This window comes from Gymnoscopelus braueri (genome assembly GCF_963280865.1).
Source record: "Gymnoscopelus braueri genome assembly, chromosome: 22".
In the NCBI taxonomy this organism is placed as follows: Eukaryota; Metazoa; Chordata; class Actinopteri; order Myctophiformes; family Myctophidae; genus Gymnoscopelus; species Gymnoscopelus braueri.
The window spans coordinates 8,003,829-8,026,734 of NC_137624.1; the positions used below are offsets into that span (position 1 = coordinate 8,003,829).

The following is a 22,906-nucleotide window of genomic DNA, read 5'->3' on the forward strand; positions in this document are numbered from 1 at the left end:
CAGTTTTAACCCCACATTACGGGACAGGCTGGTGTCAAGCCACCTCCCTGCTGACAACAAAACAACATGGCTTCACAGGTCCCTGAAGGGTACTCACAAATGTGGCTTTTGCAACCATATGTACTAACATAAAGGAATGCAAGCAATTTACGGACTCTAAGACACATCAAATGTATGACATAAAATAATTTATCAACTGTAATATTACATTTGTGGTATACCGCCTGTCTTGTCCCTGTGGTTGCTTTCATATCGGTCGCACAAAGAGACGACTAAAAGTCTCGGAGCATAAGTATGCTGTCCGAACAGGTAATCTGGATTATCCTCTGGCTAAAAAAGATTCACCCATTTTGTAGCATTTTGTAGCTATCTGGTTACTCTGCATTTGACATCTGTGTCTGATTTCCTCCTCAGGTGTTTGCAGTTTGTAATCTGTATGTATGTATATATGGGGAAAATTGTTTGTTGAGGGTTATACCCTGAAGAAGGTCCCTATACGCGTGGGTTATCCCAGCTTTTAACAAATTATATTATGAAATAGCCACATCAATAAAGGCTTTTTAACTTTTTTCACCAGAAGAGTGCCTTGGTTTTTATCCTTTATTGCACGTTTTCAGACCCCTAACAATGAGTACCTTCACTACACTTTTTTGAACTTCCGAGCACCCAGACCCTTTCTTTTTTTTTAGCATATCACATTCTTATAACATCATGTGATATGCTTTAAAATGGTTTTGTACGTTTCTTTTACGTTTCTTGCTCTGAATGACATTGAGTACAAAACAATGGTGTTACGACCCTTATAGCTAGGGGTGTAAAGGTCGCAACATAAACGAAAAGAACCACCACTAAGTGCATATCAATATTTATTACAAAAAAAGTATAAAATGGTTACAAAGATGTGATTTAAAAAAATATACAAACGAAGGACCTTGATCTAAATAACAAACTTAACTACAAAGAAAATCTAAAACAACACAATAAACACAAACCCACAGAAGTTAATAATCAAAAGAACAAAGCCTGAAACACAGGTTTGGTTTGGTGTGGTGTGAGAGGACGGGTGGACCAATTCCCTCCTGCAGAAGATAAACAGTCTGATGACCCCTGTGTCACAGGGCTCATCAGAGCTGGCTAATCCATGGAGGGAACCAATTCCCCGCAGGCAGGCGGCTAACAGTCTCAGGTGATCAACATTCTAACATGAATTTGCCACTGGCAGGTGTCAGTCAATTTGACGAACAGGCCTCAGTCTCCACCTCAGAATACAACAGAAACACAAAACACAAGCAGCAGTACAAAATATCAAATTCTACAAGTAATATAACCACCAAGTAATTATGCAACACAAGATAAAAATAAGACTGGCCGTAACAAATGGACAGACGTTATTCAAGTTAAACAGTTTTTGGATACAATTCTTTGCCCATTATTCTATATATTGTTGCAAACGCTAACAGTGTCACCTTTGGTATCACCTCAGCCAACTTGAAATATTGATGGGGGAACTACCGAAAAAGTACCAGGTTTGGAAAATCAAAAAGGAGGGTACAGCCAAGGTGAGTTAAGCTGGTATTGTGTAGCGGAAAAGTGACTGTCACAGTGCACACGGATGGGGTGATGGTTCCTCTTTTGCAGAAGTTATCTATTGCTGTACCTCGTTTCATCCAATGTTTTCACACTGTATCTATTGTTATGAAGAGTGCTATTTATTCTTCCCCACTGTAACAAGGTGAACATAACAGTATTAGTGGGTCAGGAACAGAATAGGAAGAACAGGCAGTGCACAGACGACAGTATCCCATATCGTACACCGGTGTCTTCCCAGAGTCCTCACTCTCCTCTGTTTGATAAGCAGCTACTGCTGTCTGTATTCCCAGGCACATAGGGTTTGTTATTCCTGGAGTATTTCTCCACAGACTCTATACTCTCCGCAGTTCTGCTGCTCCTACAAAGCAGTGTGTTCTTCACATCCTTTCTGAAGTCATCTGACACAAAGTAATAAATAAAGGGGTCTAGACAACTGTTAAGGCTGGCCAAACACAGAGTGGCGATGTAGAAACCATATCCATTATTTACCTTGTCAATGCTCAGCAGATAGTAATGAATCACCAGCATTATGTTACTGGGGATGAAACACACCAGGAATGTCACCAGTACTGTCACCATCAACATCAAAGTTTTGTGACGGTTCTTTTCTGCTGTTCTGTCTACGTTACGTACCATCTTCTTCTCCAAGTACCGGAACAGAAGGACATAGGCCACAACAATCACTATGCAAGGAATAAGAAACACAACGGTGGCCATTAACATGAAGAAGTAATAAGGGTACTTGACAGAAGCGAAAGGGTCCTTTATGTCCCTTATGGCACTGACATCATGGCAGGTGGTAATATTGAGGTCTGTGACTCTAACTGTGTGATCATACTGGTATAGAGGAATGGTGGTGGTCCAGATGAAAACCCAGATGGTCACACAGACACCAATTGCCACTTTGTTATTCCCTTTCCGCTCACTAAGTGCTTGAGTGCACCTCTGTACACTCAGACAGGCAATGAAGAGGATGGAGCAGTACATGTTCCCATAGAAGAATCCCACCAAGACTTTGCACAGCCCCTCTCCATAGATCCAGTCATTTCCATTAAAGTGGTAAGCAATCTTTAGGGGGATCCAGATGACAAAAAGCACATCAGACAGAGCCAGGTTGGCCATGTAGATCGCTGATGGATGCTTCTTCTTGGTCCTAAAAAGAAACACCCACAAAGCCATGGTGTTGGTAGGCAGGCCCACAACAAACACTATGATGTAGAGGATGGGGAGGAAGATGGTGGTCAGATGGCTCGTCAGTGTGTCAATTGTTGTTTTATCCACACTAACTTCTTCATTAACTCCACTAACATTAAAGTTGTAGTTCAACACAACCCCTCTATGACCACGTTGTATTGGTTCTTCGATGTCACCTTTTTTTCCTATATAAGAAAGCAGACATACACAAAAAGTCAGCTTTACAGTAGTTTAAATGAAACGAGATAACTTAAAGGGATATTTCACTTTCAAACTTGTCTGGGGTAATTTTAATGTCTACTCAGGCTTTTGTGAGCACCCCAGACATTTTTTTAGTTTCTTGATTCAGTATTTAGACATTGTAACTTCAAACTCCATTTTAACCATGTGAGACTCATTGACAACACATGTCCTTGGTTCTGGTGATTGATATTGGCCTTGTAATGCCTGAGGGAGGCGCGTTTTTTCAATAACTTTTTTTATTTATGTCTTATACTTTTTTAATGAAAAACAAAAATATCCAACAAGAAATAAAATAAAATGAATGAAAAAAGTAATTGAAATTAGAAGGATTATTAGAGGATTATTAGAAGGACAATACCAGTCACCAGAACCAAGGACAGTGTTTTCGATTAATCTATCATGGTTAAAATGACTGAGTTTATACAGGAAAGGGGCTAATAATATAAATATCAAATATCTAAATACTGAATCAAGCAACTTAAAAAATTGTCTGGGGTGCACACAAAAGCCTGAACAGACGTTAAAATTACCCCAAATATGTTTGAAAGTGAAATATCCCTTCAAGAGCAGTACGACTCAAATTTCTTCAAGTCATAAATTTACCGGTGCATGGTTCAGAAGAGTTGGTTCAAGCATAAAAAGAATATATTTTATCTAGATAGCAATACAAACGTTTTCCAACACACAGGAAAAAGGCATCCGTGCTGGTGGTACTTTTCATAATTGAACTGCAACCCTCTTCATTATGTTTCTAGTAACGTTATATGACAATACATTTCATGCTTGAAGATACATTTCATGCTTGAAGATACTTCTCGTGCCTCATGGCTATGCAAAAATAAACGTAGGTGTGGGGTTGTTGTCAAAGGGAAATATATACACAGCATACACATCTATTTAGGTGATGTTTTATGTTTGACTTCACTTTGTCTTATTATTTAGATTATTATTAATATGAGTTGTTGTTGTTGTTGTCTTTCTATTTCTAAAACAATAATTCTTATTCATATTTTAACATTTACATATTTTTTTTTGAAAGTGTATAAGTTGTCATTGTTTACAGGTTAAAGGTCTTGTATATTTTGTGCTTAATGTCTGGTGAAACAAGACCAGGAGACCTGGTTCTGCCAGACCCCTAGTGGTTGAAATCTGAATGGCTGGGTAGGAAAAGAGGGACAGACCGACCGACAGACCGACCGACAGACCGACAAAGCCTCCTGTAGGCCGACCCCCTGGGTCTGGCAAAAACAGGTTGACTTGAACAGAGAGAACATTTCATAGTAACATACTTTCTCTTATAGTTGTGTGGGGGGTCCAAATGGTTATAATCACATTTCTACAACTGTTAGAGGCAGACATGTGTACATACTGTAGTATAGGATATAGGCCTAGTGTGGGAATTGTATTATTAGGACGAATTTGCATACTACAGTTCAAATTATTATTATTTTATTTGATTTAATTGCTTGGCCAATGAATTATTAATACATATTGATTAATGAACAACAACAACCAAACAGAAAGGTCTCTCTTGTGGATCAAATCTCTCTTATCAATTTATTTATTATTAAATAGTTTCCCAAATACAGGTACATAAAAACTGTTAAAATACATTGAAACAACTTCCAGCCTTACCTTTCCGCCTTGACGCATTTGATGTAGAACTCCAGGTCAAAAATAGAATGACCAACAATAATCCAATTGATTTCATGGTGGTCTGTGTTTGTCTTGCTCTCTCACTAGACTACAGTACCTTACGTATTTTATATAAAAGCCACACCCTGAATGCCAGTATCATATATCTGTGAGTACCTCCCCATTCATTCTCTCCAGAGTGTGACGTTTTATCCTGTTTTCAAGAAGAATGTGTGTGTGTGTGTGTGTGTGTGTGTGTGTGTGTGTGTGTGTGTGTGTGTGTGTGTGTGTGTGTGTGTGTGTGTGTGTGTGTGTGTGTGTGTGTGTGTGTGTGTGTGTGTGTGTGTGTGTGCGTGCGTGCGCTGATCAGAGCCAATGGGTGGACTCGATCAATGCCTTGAAGGGGGAGGCCTGAGCTGCAGGGCTGCCACAGGATGTGGGGGTTTTGCAAACTCAAATGCTCCGCAGTGAAGGCACTGTGTATCTTGAATCTCTTGCTCTCACTTATCATCTGTTTTCATCAAGACAGAGTGTGAACATTCTGATCTGATGACGACTAAACCGGATGTGTGTGTGTGTGTGTGTGTGTGTGTGTGTGTGTGTGTGTGTGTGTGTGTGTGTGTGTGTGTGTGTGTGTGTGTGTGTGTGTGTGTGTGTGTGTGTGTGTGTGTGTGTGTGTGTGTGTGGGAAATTCATCTGGCTCTTTCCCTGTCAAAATGATTTTTACATCTTTGTTGACATTCGGAATTCTTAACATTTTAACCATTTAAAACCCAGGATCCATATTCTGAGGAAAACCTTTCCGCGTTGTGAGCTTGTCGTTCTGCTATTTTCTGCTCAGCTTTCCCCACAATAACAGAAAATACATTAGTATAGAACCCTGAGGGACTCCTGTAAACCATATGGGGTTGAATCCAGTGACTCTGATCCGTCCAGGGCTAAACATTTATGAACTTTTGACTCAGGGGTTCATACAAATTGGTAATTTGTAAATACCAATAAATGAATTTTGTGAAATAAACAGCTGTTTAATGTATTCATTTCACAGATTTTAATATTGCGTATTAAACTTTTTTGAATTAATGATTTCTGTGGACTTAAAAGTATTGTTTATTTGATGGCCTTCCTGCCCTGGCATTTGGCCTTAAAGCCCTTAAAAACAAAGTTGAATACCAAAGGTCAAGGGGCCTTGCCCCTAAAAAGATAACATTCCAGGCCTGCACAGTGTCTTCTCTTGGGTGCCAGGTCTGCCTGTGACGGCCTTTCTCGATCGCAAGACTGTGCTCACTGAGTCTGTACATTGACAGTCATGGCTTTCCTTAGATCTGGTTCATTGTTCTATGATTTAAACAGTAATAATAATGTTACACGGTAGTGTGAATAACCAAATAAAAGGCTTCAGTTCTTGTAAGTGACCACAATTGGGAGACACCACACAAAACCACACAGAGGCAAGAAATCCAAAGTCAATGTTATGTTTTATTTTCTTTACTATATACGAATAAAAGCAGAGCAGTGGAATTTGGGACAGGGGCGTAGGAGGGGAATGCATCAGTCCAATGTCTCTTTTGGTTGGGGGGTTGGGGGTCTTTCAGAGCCGTCCAGGGTTAAAAGCCATTAAAAGCACTGTAAGTGGCAGAGTCATTCATGCCACAGGTCCCAGTATTGAAATACTCAAAAAAATGACTCACTCTCCGACAGTGGCCGTTAAGGGAGAGCCTTCCAGCCCAGCAGCCTGCAAAAGAGTCGTTTATTCATGCCCTGAACCTGTTCAACTCACTTGTCCAATTGTGAGTCATCAATACTGAACTGATGTAGGGGCTTTTGAACCAGCGGTCAGAGACAAGTGAAGTGTCACTTCTGTGCTCTATTGCGCCACATCTACATGTGACTACAGGTTCAACACATTTCTTCTCTGCAAGCTGCACACAGTGCACATTTTACAGAAACATGAAACCACCAAGTCTTAAAAAAGAAGCCAATCCGTGAAGGTATACAGTCTCCCCGGGAATGTGTTGTGAGCTTGTAGATCAGCTATTTTCACTACATATTAAAAGTTTTGATTCTGTTTTTGCATTCATGAAATTCTTTTAAAACGTTTTTTTTTGGCAAACATTTTAGAAAATCTTTTGAATTAATAATTAAAAAGTAAACAAAAGGAACAACAAATAAATGGATATTTACTTGACCCATAAAGTTCGGTCTGCGACCCACAAATGGGTCCTGACCCACTATTTGGGAAACTCTAGTTCTATAGAAGCTTATGAGGTCACACTGATCATTTCACGTCAACACTCAGTGGAAACATGAGGGGGAAATAACTGCGGTTAGAGACAGCATGACAGGAAAACTGGTCAAATATAAACATGCAACATGCACCTCAATGTTCCACGTAAGATATGACACCAAGATATGAATCAAATGCATTCATTCAACTGTAATACAAACACAACACCATGAAAAGCACTAATGACTAATCACCACTGTCGGACAGAAACCTCTTATCTCTGTCATACTACTTTGTACGTATTTGTCACCCAAAAGTAGCAAACATTGCGAACTACAATCTCAAAATGCAACATTTTTTGCAATTTTTTTTTTTGAATCTGGAAAAGTAACAGACACATGAGTTTTCCACATGACAGCAATGATATAACACCTACAGCAGTACTTTATGTTTACACTTTAATACACTGGATTGAGCTAGTTACAGTACAGTGCATCTGATTCATGCTTTCTTGTTATTATGTCATTAACCAGGCTCTCATGAAAAACATCAAGCCATACATTATGTTCTTTTTCTGATATAAGACCAGTTCCAAAATCGGGAGACCACTCAAAACCAGTCAACTACTGTGGCATTAATCTGACACGTATCATTGCAAAGATAGAATAGAATAGAATAGACCTTTATTGATCCCACAGGGTATATATTCAGGTTCCAGTCAGTTGACCAGTCAGTTGCCCGGGCAGTGTGACCATTATGTGTCTCGTTGTAGATCTTCATGGTAACCGGCACAGGAACATGTGCAGGTATATATGAATGTATGTACTGTATGCGGTAGTGATGAGCGGGCCGACCCGTAACCCGCGGGTCCCGCGGGTCAACCCGCGGCGCGGGTGGTCGAGTCAGGATTTCAGAGGCAATTATGCGGGCTGCGGGGTCAGCCGCTCTCACACGCAAAATATATATATATATATTTTGAACAACATGCTTGTTTATTTAGCCCATGACAATGTTGTGCTACTGTAGACATTTAAAGCGACTTTGGGTACTTAAAGAGCGCTACATAAATCTGAGCTATTATGATGATGATTATCTTTTTTTTCCCACTGCGGATCGTGGGGCGGTTTGAGCCATAGATTTATATATGGGTTCGCGGGGCGGGTTGAGGCGGGTTGGGTTCCGTGGCGGGGCGGGTCATGAAAAAACCCGGCCCGCACATCACTAGTATGCGGCTTGTTTAAAATCAGGCTGTATTATGAGTTGCTGGTTGGGTATACACTGGAATGTTTATTTTGTTTTTGTTTTAAAATTGATGTGTCTGATAATCCCATGTGGGATGGGTCAAGAAATTGTCCAGACACGGAAATAAAACATTCATTCATTCATTCATTCATTAAAGGACTGACCAAGTACATCTACTGACTAAGTCTAGATGTACAGCCTCATGATACTATAAACAGGATAGCCTACGTATAGACGCTCAACAAAGACGGATGCACCGTGGTGGATTTGAACCCCCAGCCTCCGCGGTGGTGGGCAGGCACTTTACCACTGCACCACGCGAGTGCATATTTTGAATATTTATGAAACATTTTAACAACACAAATCTTATATGGGGTTCCCTGGCACGAAATATTTTCAGATGGGGGTCCGCGGCCAAATACATATTAATTTGGGGGTCCTTGACATGAAACATTTTGAGAACCACTGAACTAAGGTACAGTTTCCACAGCCAGGCCATCAGGGTGGTGAACAGGTACTGAGACCTGATGCCATGTCAATCTTACAGTATAGTTTAAAACAACAGTTGACCAAAGTGCTGCACAGTAGGCATAACAACAATAAAAACATAATGCAATACAAAAGAACACACAATACAATTAAACATGAATGCAAATATCAATCAGGGTTTAAAAGTGGACCAATTCCCTCCTGCAGAAGCTAAACAGTCTGATGACCCCTGTGTCACAGGGCTCATCAGAGATGGCCAATCCATGGAGGGAACCAATTCCCTGCAGGCAGGCGGCTGACAGTCTCAGGTGAACAACATTCTAACATGAATTTGCCACAGGCAGGTGTCAGTCAATTTGACAAACAGGCCACAGTCTCCACCTCAGAATACAACAGAAACACAAAACACAAGCAGCAGTACAAAATATCAAATTCTACAAGTAATAACCACCAAATAATTATGCAATACAAGATAAAAAAAATAAGACTGGCCGTAACAAATGGACACACGTTATTCAAGTGAAATAGTTTTTGGATAAAATATATTGCCCATTATTCTATATATTGTTGCAAACGCTAACAGTGTCACCTTTGGTATCACCTCAGCCAACCTGAAACATTGATGGGGGGAACTACCGAAAAAGTACCAGGTTTGGAAAATCAAAAAGGTGGGTACAGCCAAGGTGAGTTAAGCTGGTATTGTGTAGCGGAAAAGTGACTACCTGTCACAGTGCACACGGATGGGGGTGATGGTTCCTCTTTTGCAGAAGTTATCTATTGCTGTACCTCGTTTCATCCCAAGTTTTCACACTGTATCTATTGTTATGAAGAGTGCTATTTATTTTTCGCCACTGTCACAAGGTGAACATATACATATACATATACATATGAAAGTATTGGTCGGTCAGGAACAGAATAGGAAGTACAAGCAGTGCACAGTCGACAGTATCCCATATCGTACACCAGTGTCTTCCCAGAGTCCTCACTCTCCTCTGTTTGATAAGCAGCTACTGCTGTCTGTATTCCCAGACACATAGGGTTTGTTCTTCCTACAGTATTTCTCCACAGACTCTATACTCTCTGCAGTTCTCCTGCTCCTACAAAGCAGTGTGTTCTTCACATCCTTTCTGAAGTCATCTGACACAAAGTAATAAATAAAGGGGTCTAGACAGCTGTTAAGGCTGGCCAAACACAGAGTGGCGATGTAGAAACCATATCCATTATTTATCTTGTCAATGCTCAGCAGATAGTAATGAATCACTAACATTATGTTACTGGGGATGAAACACACCAGGAATGTCACCAGTACTGTCACCATCAACATCAAAGTTTTGTGACGGTTCTTTACTGCTGTTCTGTCTACGTTATGTAACATCTTATTCTGCAGGTACCGGAACAGGAGGACATAGGCCACAACAATCACTATGCAAGGAATAAGAAACACAATGGTGGCCATTAACATGAAGTAGTAATAAGGGTACTTGACAGAAGCGAAAGGGTCCTTTATGTCCCATATGGCACTGACATCATGGCAGGTGGTAATATTGAGGTCTATGACCCTAAATGTGTGATCATACTGGTATAGAGGAATGGTGGTGGTCCAGATGAAAACCCAGATGGTCACACAGACACCAATTGCCACTTTGTTATTCCCTTTCTGCTCACAAAGTGCCTGAGTGCACCTCTGTACACTCAGACAGGCAATGAAAAGGATGGAGCAGTACATGTTCCCATAGAAGAACCCCACCAAGACTTTGCACAGCCCCTCTCCATAGATCCAGTCATTTCCATTAAAGTGGTAAGCGATCTTTAGGGGGATCCAGATGACAAAAAGCACGTCAGACAGAGCCAGGTTGGCCATGTAGATCGCTGATGGATGCTTCTTGGTCCTGAACATAAACACCCACAAAGCCATGACGTTGGCAGGCAGGCCCACAACAAACACTATGATGTAGAGGATGGGGAGGAAGATGGTGGTCAGATGGCTCGTCAGTGTGTCAATTGTTGCTTTATCCACATGAACTAGAACCTGATCCTGGGGGTTCACTCTAGCTGTTGCATTATCCACACACACGTCCATTATCCACACACATCCAACTTCTTCTTTCCACACAACCCCTGTATGACCACGTTGCATTGGTCCTCCGATGTCATCTGTTGCATTATCCACATGCTTAATGGAACCGCGACCTTTTTTTCCTATAAGAAAGCAGACATACACAAAAAGTCAACTTTACAGTAGTTTAAACGAACAGAGATAACTTAAAGGGATATTTCACTTTCAAACATGTTTGGGGTCATTTTAACATCTACTCAGGCTTTTGTGAGCACCCCAGACAGTTTCTAAGTTGCTTGATTCAGTATTTAGACATTTGATATTCATTTTACCTAAACCCATTGTAACTTCAAACTCCATTTTAACCATGTTAGTCTCATTGAAAACACTTGTCCTTGGTTCTGGTGATTGATATTGGCCTTGTAACGAGGGGGGCCGTGTTTTTTCAATTACTTTTTTCATTTATGTTTTATACTTTTTTTAATGAAAAACAAAAAGATACAATAAGAAATAACATAAAATGAATACGTGAGGGCCCCTCACGTATTAGAAGGACAATACCAGTCACCAGAACCAAGGACAGCGTTTTCGATGAATCTATCATGGTTAAAATGAATGAGTTTATACAGGAAAGGGGCTAATAATATAAATATCAAATATCTAAATACTGAATCAAGCAACTTAAAAAAAAATCTGGGGTGCACACAAAAGCCTGAATAGACGTTAAATTTACCCCAAATATGTTTGAAAGTGAAATATCCCTTCAAGAGCAGTACGACTCAAATTTCTTCAAGTCATACATTTACCGATGCATGGTTCAGAAGAGTTGGTTCAAGCATAAAAATAATATATTTTATCTAGATAGCAATACGAACGTTTTTCAACACACAGGAAAAAGGCATCCGTGCTGGTGGTACTTTTCATTTTTGAACTGCAACCCTCTTCATTATTTTTCTAGTAACGTTATATGACAATACATTTCATGCTTGAAGATACATTTCATGCTTGAAGATACTTCTCGTGCCTCATGGCTATGCAAAAATAAACTTAGGTTTTTTCTTCATGTGTGGGGTTGTTGTCAAAGGGAAATATATACACAGCATACACATCTATTTAGATGATGTTTTATGTTTGTCTTCTCTTTGTCTTATTATTTAGATTATTATTAATATGAGTTGTTGTTGTTGTTGTTGTCTTTCTATTTCTAAAACAATAATTCTTATTCATACTTTAACATTTACATAAAAAAAATGTGAAAGTGTATAAGTTGTCTTAGAGATTGTTTACAGGTTAAATGTCTTGTATATTTTGTGCTTAATGTCTGGGGAAAAAACAGGTTGACTTGAACAGAGAGAACATTTCATAGTAAAAAAGCAGACAGCTGCATACTTTCTCTTATAGTTGTGTGGGGGGTCCAAATGGCTATAAATCACATTTCTACAACTGTTAGAGGCAGACATGTGTACATACTGTAGTATAGGATATAGGCCTAGTATGGGAATTGTATTATTAGGAAAAATTTGCATACTACAGTTCAAATTATTATTATTTTATTTTATTTTATTGCTTGGCCAATGAATTATTAATACATATTGATTAATGAACAACAACAACCAAACAGCAAAGATCTCTCTTGTGGATCAAATCTCTCTTATTCATTTATTTATTTTTAAATAGTTTCCCAAATTCCACAAACAATACAACTCATAAATATTTGTCCTACAGGTACATAAAAACTGTTAAAATACATTGAAACAACTTCCAGCCTTACCTTTCCGTCTTGACGCATTTGATGTAGAACTCCAGGTCAAAAATAGAATGGGGGGGATAAAACGTCACAATCTGGAGAGAATGAATGGGGAGGTACTCACAGATACATGATACTGGCATTCAGGATGTGGCTTTTATATAAAATACAGGGGCGTAGAAGGGGAATGCATCAGTCCAATGTCTCTTTTGGTTGGGGGGGGGGGGGGTCTTTCAGAGCCGTCCAGGGTTAAAAGCCATTAAAAGCACTGTAAGTGACAGAGTCATTGATGCCACAGGTCCCAGTATCGAAATAAAAAAATGACTCACTCTCCAACAGTGGCCGTTAAGGGAGAGCCTTCCAGCCCAGCAGCCTGCAAAAGAGTCGTTTATTCAGGCCCTGAACCTGTTCAACTCACTTGTCCAATTGGGAGTCATCAATACTGAACTGATGTAGGGGCTTTTGAACCAGGGGTCAGAGACAAGTGAAGTGTCACTTCTGTGCTCTATTGCGTCACATCTACATGTGACTACAGGTTCAACACATTTCTTCTCTGCAAGCTGCACACAGTGCACATTTTACAGAAACATGAAACCACCAAGTCTTAAAAAAGAAGCCAACCCATGAAGGTATACAGTCTCCCCGGGAATGCGTTGTGAGCTTGTAGATCAGCTATTTTCACTACATCTTAAAAGTTTTGATTATTTTTTTGTATTCATGAAATTCTTTTAGGCAAACATTTTAGAAAATCTTTTGAATTAATAATTGAAAAGTAAACAAAAGGAACAACAAATAAATGGATATTTACTTGACCCATAAAGTTCGGTCTGCGACCCACAAATGGGTCCTGACCCACTATTTGGGAAACAGTGTTCTATAGAAGCTTATGAGGTCAGACTGATCATTTCACGTCAACACTCAGTGGAAACATGAGGGGGAAATAACTGCGGTTAGAGACAGCATGACAGGAAAACTGGTCAAATATAAACATGCAACATGCACCTCAACGTTCCACGTAAGATATGACACAAATCAAATGCATTCATTCAACTGTAATACAAACACAACACCATGAAAAGCACTAATGACTAATCGCCACTGTCGGACAGAAACCTCTTATCTCTGTCATACTACTTTGTACGTACTTTGTCACACAAAAGTAGCAAACATTGCGAACTACAAGCTCAAAATGCAACAGTTTTTGCCATTGTTTTTATTTGAATCTGGAAGAGTAACAGACATATGAGTTTTCCACATGACAGCAATGATATAACACCTACAGCAGTACTTTATGTTTACAGCTAGTTACAGTACGGTGCATCTGATTCATGCTTTCTTGTTATTATGTCATTAACCAGGCTCTCATGAAAAACATCAAGCCATATAATATATGATGTTCTTTTTCTGATATAAGACCAGTTCCAAAATCTGGAGACCACTCAAAACCAGTCAACTACTGTGGCATTAATCTGACACGTATCATTGCAAAGATAGAATATAATAGAATAGACCTTTATTGATCCCACAGGGTATATATTCAAGCGGCCAGTCAGTTGACCAGTCAGTTGACCGGACAGTTGACCAGTCAGTTGACCAGACAGTTGACCAGTCAGTTGACCAGTCAGTTGACCAGACAGTTGACCAGTCAGTTGACCAGACAGTTGACCAGTCAGTTGACCAGACAGTTGACCAGACAGTTGACCAGTCAGTTGACCAGACAGTTGACCAGTCAGTTGACCAGTCAGTTGACCAGACAGTTGACCAGTCAGTTGACCAGACAGTTGACCAGTCAGTTGACCAGACAGTTGACCAGTCAGTTGACCAGTCAGTTGACCAGACAGTTGACCAGTCAGTTGACCAGACAGTTGACCAGTCAGTTGACCAGACAGTTGACCAGACAGTTGACCAGACAGTTGACCAGTCAGTTGACCAGACAGTTGACCAGTCAGTTGACCAGTCAGTTGACCAGTCAGTTGGACAGTCAGTTGCCCGGGCAGAGCGACCATTATGTGTCTCGTTGTAGATCTTCATGGCAACCGGCACAGGAACATGTGCAGGTATATATGAATGTACAGTATGTACTGTATGCGGCTTGTTTAAAATCAGGCTGTATTATGAGTTGTGATGTGTCTGATAATCCCATGTGGGATGGGTCAAGAAATTGTCCAGACACGGAAATAAAACATTCATTCATTCATTAAAGGACTGACCAAGTAACTGACTAAGTCTAGATGTACAGCCTCATGATACTATAAACAGGATACCCTACGTATAGACGCTCAACAAAGACGGATGCACCGCGGTGGATTTGAACCCCCAGCCTCCGCGATGGTGGGCAGGCACTTTACCACTGCACCACGCGAGTGCATATTTTGAATATTTATGAAAAATTTTAACAACACAAATCTTATATGGGGTTCCCTGGCACAAAATATTTTCAGATGGGGGTCCGCGGCCAAATACATATTAATTTGGGGGTCCTTGACATGAAACATTGAACTAAGGTACAGTTTCCACAGCCAGAACATCAGGGTGGTGAACAGGTACTGAGACCTGATGCCATGTCAGTCTTACAGTATAGTTTAAAACAACAGTTGACCAAAGGCATAGCAACAATAAAAACATAATGCAATACAAAAAAAAAAAACATACCTCGTTTCATCCCAAGTTTTCACACTGTACCTATTGTTATGAAGAGTGCTATTTATTTTTCGCCACTGTCACAAGGTGAATATAACAGTATTGGTGGGTCATGAACAGAATAGGAAGAACAGGCAGTGCACAGTCGACAGTAGCCTATCCCATATCGTACACCAGTGTCCTCCCAGAGTCCTCACTCTCCTCTGTTTGATAAGCAGCTACTGCTGTCTGTATTCACAGACACATAGGGTTTGTTATTCCTACAGTATTTCTCCACAGACTCTATGCTCTCCGCAGTTCTCCTGCTCCTACAAAGCAGTGTGTTCTTCACATCCTTTCTGAAGTCATCTGACACAAAGTAATAAATAAAGGGGTCTAGACAGCTGTTAAGGCTGGCCAAACACAGAGTGGCGATGTAGAAACCATATCCATTATTTATCTTGTCAATGCTCAGCAGATAGTAATGAATCACCAACATTATGTTACTGGGGATGAAACACACCAGGAATGTCACCAGTACTGTCACCATCAACATCAAAGTTTTGTGACGGTTCTTTACTGCTGTTCTGTCTACGTTATGTACCATCTTATTCTGCAGGTACCGGAACAGGAGGACATAGGCCACAACAATCACTATGCAAGGAATAAGAAACACAACGGTGGCCATTAACATGAAGTAGTAATAAGGGTACTTGACAGAAGCGAATGGGTTGTTTATGTCCCATATGACACTGATATCATGACAGGTGGTAATATTGAGGTCTATGACTCTGACTGTGTGATCATACTGGTATAGAGGAATGGTGGTGGTCCAGATGAAAACCCAGATGGACACACAGACACCAATTGCCACTTTGTTGCTCCCTTTCTGCTCACAAAGTGCCTGAGTGCACCTCTGTACACTGAGACAGGCAATGAAAAGGATGGAGCAGTACATGTTCCCATAGAAGAACCCCACCAAGACTTTGCACAGCCCCTCTCCATAGATCCAGTCATTTCCATTAAAGTGGTAAGCGATCTTCAGGGGGATCCAGATGACAAAAAGCACGTCAGACAGAGCCAGGTTGGCCATGTAGATCGCTGATGGATGCTTCTTCTTGGTCCTGAACATAAACACCCACAAAGCCATGACGTTGGCAGGCAGGCCCACAACAAACACTATGATGTAGAGGATGGGGAGGAAGATGGTGGTCAGATGGCTCGTCAGTGTGTCAATTGTTGCTTTATCCACATGAACTAGAACCTGATCCTGGGGGTTCACTCTAGCTGTTGCATTATCCACACACACGTCCATTATCCACACACATCCAACTTCTTCTTTCCACACAACCCCTCTATGACCACGTTGTATTGGTCCTCCGATGTCATCTGTTTCATTATCCACATGCTTAATGGAACCGCGACCTTTTTTTCCTATAAGAAAGCAGATGTATACACAAAAAGTCAACTTTACAGTAAATGAACAGAGATAACTTAAAGGGATATTTCACTTTCAAACTTGTTTGGGGTCATTTTAACGTCTACTCAGGCTTTTGTGAGCACCCCAGACAGTTTCTAAGTTGCTTGATTCAGTATTTAGACATTTTAACCATGTTAGTTAGTCTCATTGAAAACACATGTCCTTGGTTCTGGTGATTGATATTGGCCTTGTAACGAGGGGGGCCGTGTTTTTTCAATTACTTTTTTCATTTATGTTTTATACTTTTTTTTTATGAAAAATAAAAAGATACAATAAGAAATAAAATAAAATGAATACGTGAGGGCCCCTCTTCTTCTTCTCTTTGTCTTATTTAGATTATTATTAATATGAGTTGTTGTTGTTGTCTTTGTATTACTAAAACAATAATTCTCATTCATAATGTTTAACATTTACATAACATTTTTTGAAAGTGTATAAGTTGTCTTAGAGATTGTTTACAGGTTAAATGTCTTGTATATTTTGTGCTTAATGTCTGGGAAAAAAACAGGTTGACCTGAACAGAGAGAGCATTTCATAGTAACAAAGCAGACAGCTGCATACTTTCTCTTATAGTTATGTGGGGGGTCCAAATGGCTATAAATCACATTTCTACAACTGTTAGAGGCAGACATGTGTACATACTGTAGTATAGGATATAGGCCTAGTGTGGAATTGTATTATTAGGACAAATTTGCATACTACAGTTCAAATTATTATTATTTTATTTTATTCAATTGCTTGGCCAATAAATTATCAATACATATTGATTAATGAACAACAACAACCAAACAGCAAAGGTCTCTCTTGTGGATCAAAGCTCTCTTATTCATTTTTAAATAGTTTCCCAAATTCCACAAACAATACAATATATTTGTCCTACAGGTACATAAAAACTGTTAAAATACATTGAAACAACTTCCAGCCTTACCTTTCCGCCTTGACGCATTTGATGTAGAACTCCAGGTCAAAAATAGAATGACCAACAATAATCCAATTGATTTCATGTCTGAGGTCTGTGTTTGTCTTGCTCTTCTCACTAGACTACTGTACCTTACGTATTTTATATAAAAGCCACACCCTGAATGCCAGTATCATATATCTGTGAGTACCTCCCCATTCACTCTCTCCAGAGCGTGACGTGTCTACAAGTTTTATCCTGTTTTCAAGAAGAATGTGTGTGTGTGTGTGTGTGTGCTCCGCAGTGAAGGCACTGTTGAATCTCTTGCTTGCCTATCACTTATCATCTGTTTTCATCAAGACACTCTGATGACGACTAAACCGGATGTGTGTGTGTGTATGTGTGTGTGTGTGTGTGTGTGTGTGTGTGTGTGTGTGTGTGTGTGTGTGTCAAATTATATATATATATATATATATATATATATATATATATATATATATATATATATATATATACACATCCTGTGTGAGCTTGTCGTTCTACTATTTTCTGCTCAGCTTTCCCCACAAAAACAGAAAATACACTAGTATAGAACCCTGAGGGACTCATATGGGGTTGAATCCAGTGACTCTGATCCGTCCAGGGCTAAACATGTATGAACTTTTGACTCAGGGGTTCATACAAATTGGTAATTTGTAAATACCAATAAATGAATTTTGTGAAATAAACAGCTGTTTAATGTATTCATTTCACAGATTTTAATATTGCGTATTAAACATTTTTGAATTAATGATTTCTGTGGATTTAAAAGCATTGTTTATTTGATGGCCTTCCTGCCCTGGCATTTGGCCTTTAAGCCCTCAAAAACAACAACAACTTGAATACCAAGGGGCCTTGCCCCTAAAAAGATAACATTCCAGGCCTGCACAGTGTCTTCTCTTGGGTGCCAGGTCTGCCTGTGACGGCCTTTCTCGATCGCAAGACTGTGCTCACTGAGTCTGTACATTGACAGTCATGGCTTTCCTTAGATCTGGTTCATTGTTCTATGATTTAAACAGTAATAATAATGTTACACGGTAGTGTGAATAACCAAATAAAAGGCTTCAGTTCTTGTAAGTGATCACAATAGGGAGACGCCACACAAAACCACACAGAGGCAAGAAATCCAAAGTCAATGTTATGTTTTATTTTCTTTACTAGATACGAATAAAAGCAGAGCAGTGGAATTTGGGACAAGGGCGTAGGAGGGAAATGCATCAGTCCAATGTCTCTTTTGGTTGGGGGGGGGGGGTCTTTCAGAGCCGTCCAGGGTTAAAAGCCATTAAAAGCACTGTAAGTGACAGAGTCATTAATGCCACAGGTCCCAGTATTGAAATACTCCAAAAAATGACTCACTCTCCAACAGTGGCCGTTAAGGGAGAGCCTAGCCCAGCAGCCTGCAATAGAGTTGTTTATTCATGCCCCGAACCTGTTCAACTCACTTGTCCAATTGTGAGTCATCAATACTGAACTGATGTAGGGGCTTTTGAACCAGGGGTCAGAGACAAGTGAAGTGTCACTTCTGTGCTCTATTGCACCACATCTACATGTAACTACAGGTTCAACACATTTCTTGTCTTCAAGCTGCACACAGTGCACATTTTACAGGAACATGAAACCACCAAATCTTAAAAAATAAGCCAACCCGTGAAGGTATACAGTCTCCCCGGGAACGCGTTCGCGTTGTGAGCTTGTAGATCAGCTATTTTCACTAAATGACCCCTGTGTCACAGGGCTCATCAGAGATGGCCAATCCATGGAGGGAACCAATTCCCCGCAGGCAGGCAGCTGACAGTCTCAGGTGATCAACATTCTAACATGAATTTGCCACAGGCAGGTGTCAGTCAATTTGACAGGCCTCAGTCTCCACCTCAGAATACAACAGAAACACAAAACACAAGCAGCAGTACAAAATATCAAATTATACAAGTAATATAACCACCAAGTAATTATGCAATACAAGATAAAAAAATAAGGCTGGCCGTAACAAATGGACAGACGTTATTCAAGTGAAATAGTTTTTGGATAAAATATATTGCCCATTATTCTATATATTGTTGCAAACGCTAACAGTGTCACCTTTGGTATCACCTCAGCCAACTTGAAACATTGATGGGGGAACTACCGAAAAAGTTTCGGAAAATCAAAAAGGAGGGTACAGCCAAGGTGAGTTAAGCTGGTATTGTGCAACGGAAAAGTGACTACCTGTCACAGTGCACACGGATGGGGGTGATGGTTCCTCTTTTGCAGAAGTTATCTATTGCTGTACCTTGTTTCATCCCAAGTTTTCACACTGTATCTATTGTTATGAAGAGTGCTATTTATTCTAGCCTAACATAACATAACAGTATTGGTGGGTCAGGAACAGAATAGGAAGAACAGGCACAGTCGACTTTTCCAATATCGTACACCAGTGTCCTTCCAGAGTCGTCACTCTCCTCTGTTTGATAAGCAGCTACAGACTGCTGTCTGTATTCACAGACACATAGGGTTTGTTCTTCCTACAGTATTTCTCCATAGACTCTATACTCTCTGCAGTTCTCCTGCTCCTACAGAGCAGTGTGTTCTTCACATCCTTTCTGAAGTCATCTGACACAAAGTAATAAATAAAGGGGTCTAGACAACTGTTAAGGCTGGCCAAACACAGAGTGGCGATGTAGAAACCATATCCATTATTTACCTCCCCAATGCTCAGCAGATAGTAATGAATCACCAGCATTATGTTACTGGGGATGAAACACACCAGGAATGTCACCAGTACTGTCACCATCAACATCAAAGTTTTGTGACGGTTCTTTACTGCTGTTCTGTCTACGTTATGTACCATCTTATCCTGCAGGTACCGGAACAGGAGGACATAGGCCACAACAATCACTATGCAAGGAATAAGAAACACAACGGTGGCCATTAACATGAAGTAGTAATAAGGGTACTTGACAGAAGCGAATGGGTTGTTTATGTCCCATATGGCACTGATATCATGACAGGTGGTAATATTGAGGTCTATGACTCTGACTGTGTGATCATACTGGTATAAAGGAATGGTGGTGGTCCAAATGAAAACCCAGATGGTCACACAGACACCAATTGCCACTTTGTTATTCCCTTTCTGCTCACAAAGTGCCTGAGTGCACCTCTGTACACTCAGACAGGCAATGAAGAGGATGGAGCAGTACATGTTCCCATAGAAGAACCCCACCAAGACTTTGCACAGCCCCTCTCCATAGATCCAGTCATTACCATTGAAGTGGTAAGCAATCTTCAGGGGGATCCAGATGACAAAAAGCACATCAGACAGAGCAAGGTTGGCCATGTAGATCGCTGATGGATGCTTCTTCTTGGTCCTGAACAGAAACACCCACAAAGCCATGGTGTTGGCAGGCAGGCCCACAACAAACACTATGATGTAGAGGATGGGGAGGAAGATGGTGGTCAGATGGCTCGTCAGTGTGTCAATTGTTGCTTTATCCACACAAACTAAGACCTGATCCTGGGGGTTCACAACAACAGGAGTGAGACCACAAGTGTGTTTTCCTTTAATAGCTGTTGCATTATCCACACTAACTTCTTCATCTCCATTAAATCCATTAACATTAAAGTTGTAGTTCAACACAACCCCTGTATGACCACGTTGTATTGGTCCTCCGAGGTCATCTGTTGCATTATCCATGTCATCTGTTGCATTATCCACATGCTTAATGGCACCGCGACCTTTTTTTCCTATAAGAAAGCAGACATACACAAAAAGTTTACAGTAGTTTAAATGAACAGAGATAACTTAAAGGGATATTTCACTTTCAAACTTGTTCATTGTAACGTCTACTAGTCTCATTGAAAACACATCCTTGGTTCTGGTGATTGATATTGGCCTTGTAACAAGGGGGGCCGTGTTTTTTCAATTACTTTTTTCATTTATGTTTTATACTTTTTTTTAATGAAAAACAAAAAGATACAATAAGAAATAAAATAAAATTAATATGTGAGGGCCCCTCACGTATTAGAAGGACAATACCAGTCACCAGAACCAAGGACAGTGTTTTCGATGAATCTATCATGGTTAAAATGAATGAGTTTATACAGGAAAGGGGCTAATAATATAAATATCAAATATCTAAATACTGAATCAAGCAACTTAAAAAATTGTCTGGGGTGCACACAAAAGCCTGAACAGACGTTAAAATTACCCAAAATAAGTTTGAAAGTGAAATATCCCTTCAAGTCATACATTTACAGATGCATGGTTCAGAAGAGTTGGTTCAAGCATAAAAAGAATATCTTTTATCTAGATAGCAATACGAACGTTTTTCAACACACAGGAAAAAGGCATCCGTGCTGGTGGTACTTTTCATAATTGAACAGCAACCCTCTTCATTATGTTTCTAGTAACGTTATATGACAATACATTTCATGCTTGAAGATACTTCTCGTGCCTCATGCCTGATAGGCTATGCAAAAATAAATGTAGGTTTTGCCTTCGTGTGTGGGGTTGTTGTCAAAGGGAAATAGTCATACGTTGTAATACCATCTGGCATACACAGCATACACATCTATAGGTGATGTTTTATGTTTGTCTTCTCTTTGTCTTACTATTTAGATTATTATTAATATGAGTTGTTGTTGTTGTTGTCTTTCTGTTACTAAAACAATAATTCTCATTCATAATGTTTAACATTTACATATATATTTTTGAAAGTTTATAAGTTGTCTTAGAGATTGTTTACAGGTTAAATGTTTTGTATATTTTGTGCTTAATGTCTGGGGAAAAAACAGGTTGACTTGAACAGAGAGAACATTTCATAGTAAAAAAGCAGACAGCTGCATACTTTCTCTTATAGTTGTGTGGGGGATCCAAATGGCTATAAATCACATTTCTACAACTGTTAGAGGCAAACATGTGTACATACTGTAGTATAGGATATAGGCCTAGTGTGGGAATTGTATTATTAGGACAAATTTGCATACTACAGTTCAAATTATTATTATTTTATTTTATTCAATTGCTTGGCCAATAAATTATTAATACATATTGATTAATGAACAACAACAACCAAACAGCAAAGGTCTCTCGTGTGGATCAAAGCTCTCTTATTCATTTATTTATTTTTAAATAGTTTCCCAAATTCCACAAACAATACAATATATTTGTCCTACAGGTACATAAAAACTGTTAAAATACATTGAAACAAATTCCAGCCTTACCTTTCTGCCTTGACGCATTTGATGTAGAACTCCAAGTCAAAAATAGAATGACCAACAATAATCCAATTGATTTCATGTCTGAGGTCTGTGTTTGTCTTGCTCTTCTCACTAGACTACTGAACCTCACACCCTGAATGCCAGTATCATGCATCTGTGAGTACCTCCCCATTCACTCTCTCCAGAGCGTGACAATGAGTGTCTACAAGGTTTATCCTGTTTTCAAGAAGAATGTGTGTGTGTGTGTGTGT

General features: G+C 39.8%; 4 protein-coding genes across 5 annotated transcripts; all 4 read right to left on the reverse strand.

Moving 5' to 3' along the window:
* Positions 1–880: 880 nt before the first annotated feature.
* LOC308078397 (proteinase-activated receptor 2-like) lies at positions 881–4,781 on the reverse strand. Its single transcript, XM_080419550.1, has 2 exons — positions 4,663–4,781; positions 881–2,969 (listed from the first exon to the last, which is right to left on the reverse strand). The coding sequence occupies exons 1-2, from the start codon at positions 4,736–4,738 to the stop codon at positions 1,834–1,836; spliced, it is 1,212 nt and encodes a 403-aa protein (XP_080275676.1). The 5' UTR covers positions 4,739–4,781; the 3' UTR covers positions 881–1,833.
* Positions 4,782–9,355: 4,574 nt separating this feature from the next.
* LOC308078393 (proteinase-activated receptor 2-like) lies at positions 9,356–17,563 on the reverse strand. 2 transcript variants are annotated; one of them, XR_013932509.1, is made up of 3 exons: positions 17,451–17,563; positions 15,076–16,476; positions 9,356–9,400 (listed from the first exon to the last, which is right to left on the reverse strand). XR_013932509.1 is itself a non-coding variant. In XM_080419543.1 (2 exons), exons 1-2 carry the CDS (start codon positions 17,524–17,526, stop codon positions 15,257–15,259), a joined length of 1,296 nt encoding a protein of 431 aa, XP_080275669.1. In that variant the 5' UTR covers positions 17,527–17,563; the 3' UTR covers positions 12,568–15,256. The 2 variants fall into 2 exon arrangements, 1 of the variants encoding a protein (XP_080275669.1); XM_080419543.1 differs by lacking the exon at positions 9,356–9,400 and having other exon boundaries at positions 12,568–16,476.
* On the reverse strand, positions 9,397–10,811 carry LOC308078399 (proteinase-activated receptor 2-like). Its single transcript, XM_080419552.1, has one exon. The coding sequence runs from the start codon at positions 10,755–10,757 to the stop codon at positions 9,603–9,605; it is 1,155 nt and encodes a 384-aa protein (XP_080275678.1). The 5' UTR covers positions 10,758–10,811; the 3' UTR covers positions 9,397–9,602.
* A 1,023-nt stretch (positions 17,564–18,586) lies between the features above and the next one.
* On the reverse strand, positions 18,587–22,818 carry LOC308078388 (proteinase-activated receptor 2-like). The gene is made up of 2 exons (XM_080419534.1): positions 22,659–22,818; positions 18,587–21,179 (listed from the first exon to the last, which is right to left on the reverse strand). The coding sequence occupies exons 1-2, from the start codon at positions 22,807–22,809 to the stop codon at positions 19,915–19,917; spliced, it is 1,416 nt and encodes a 471-aa protein (XP_080275660.1). The 5' UTR covers positions 22,810–22,818; the 3' UTR covers positions 18,587–19,914.
* Positions 22,819–22,906: the final 88 nt, after the last annotated feature.

What these genes read in the sequence shown, in the direction of transcription:
- LOC308078393 (XM_080419543.1), bottom strand. Translation starts at nt 17,526, where the DNA reads ATGAAATCAATTGGATTATTGTTGGTCATTCTATTTTTGACCTGGAGT. An exon ending in AAATGCGTCAAGGCGGAAAG is followed by an intron (nt 16,477 to 17,450) that starts GTAAGGCTGGAA and finishes GCTTTCTTATAG; the next exon opens with GAAAAAAAGGTCGCGGTTCC.
- LOC308078388 (XM_080419534.1), bottom strand. Translation starts at nt 22,809, where the DNA reads ATGCATGATACTGGCATTCAGGGTGTGAGGTTCAGTAGTCTAGTGAGA. An exon ending in AAATGCGTCAAGGCAGAAAG is followed by an intron (nt 21,180 to 22,658) that starts GTAAGGCTGGAA and finishes GCTTTCTTATAG; the next exon opens with GAAAAAAAGGTCGCGGTGCC.
- LOC308078397 (XM_080419550.1), bottom strand. Translation starts at nt 4,738, where the DNA reads ATGAAATCAATTGGATTATTGTTGGTCATTCTATTTTTGACCTGGAGT. An exon ending in AAATGCGTCAAGGCGGAAAG is followed by an intron (nt 2,970 to 4,662) that starts GTAAGGCTGGAA and finishes TTTCTTATATAG; the next exon opens with GAAAAAAAGGTGACATCGAA.
- LOC308078399 (XM_080419552.1), bottom strand. Translation starts at nt 10,757, where the DNA reads ATGCAACGTGGTCATACAGGGGTTGTGTGGAAAGAAGAAGTTGGATGT.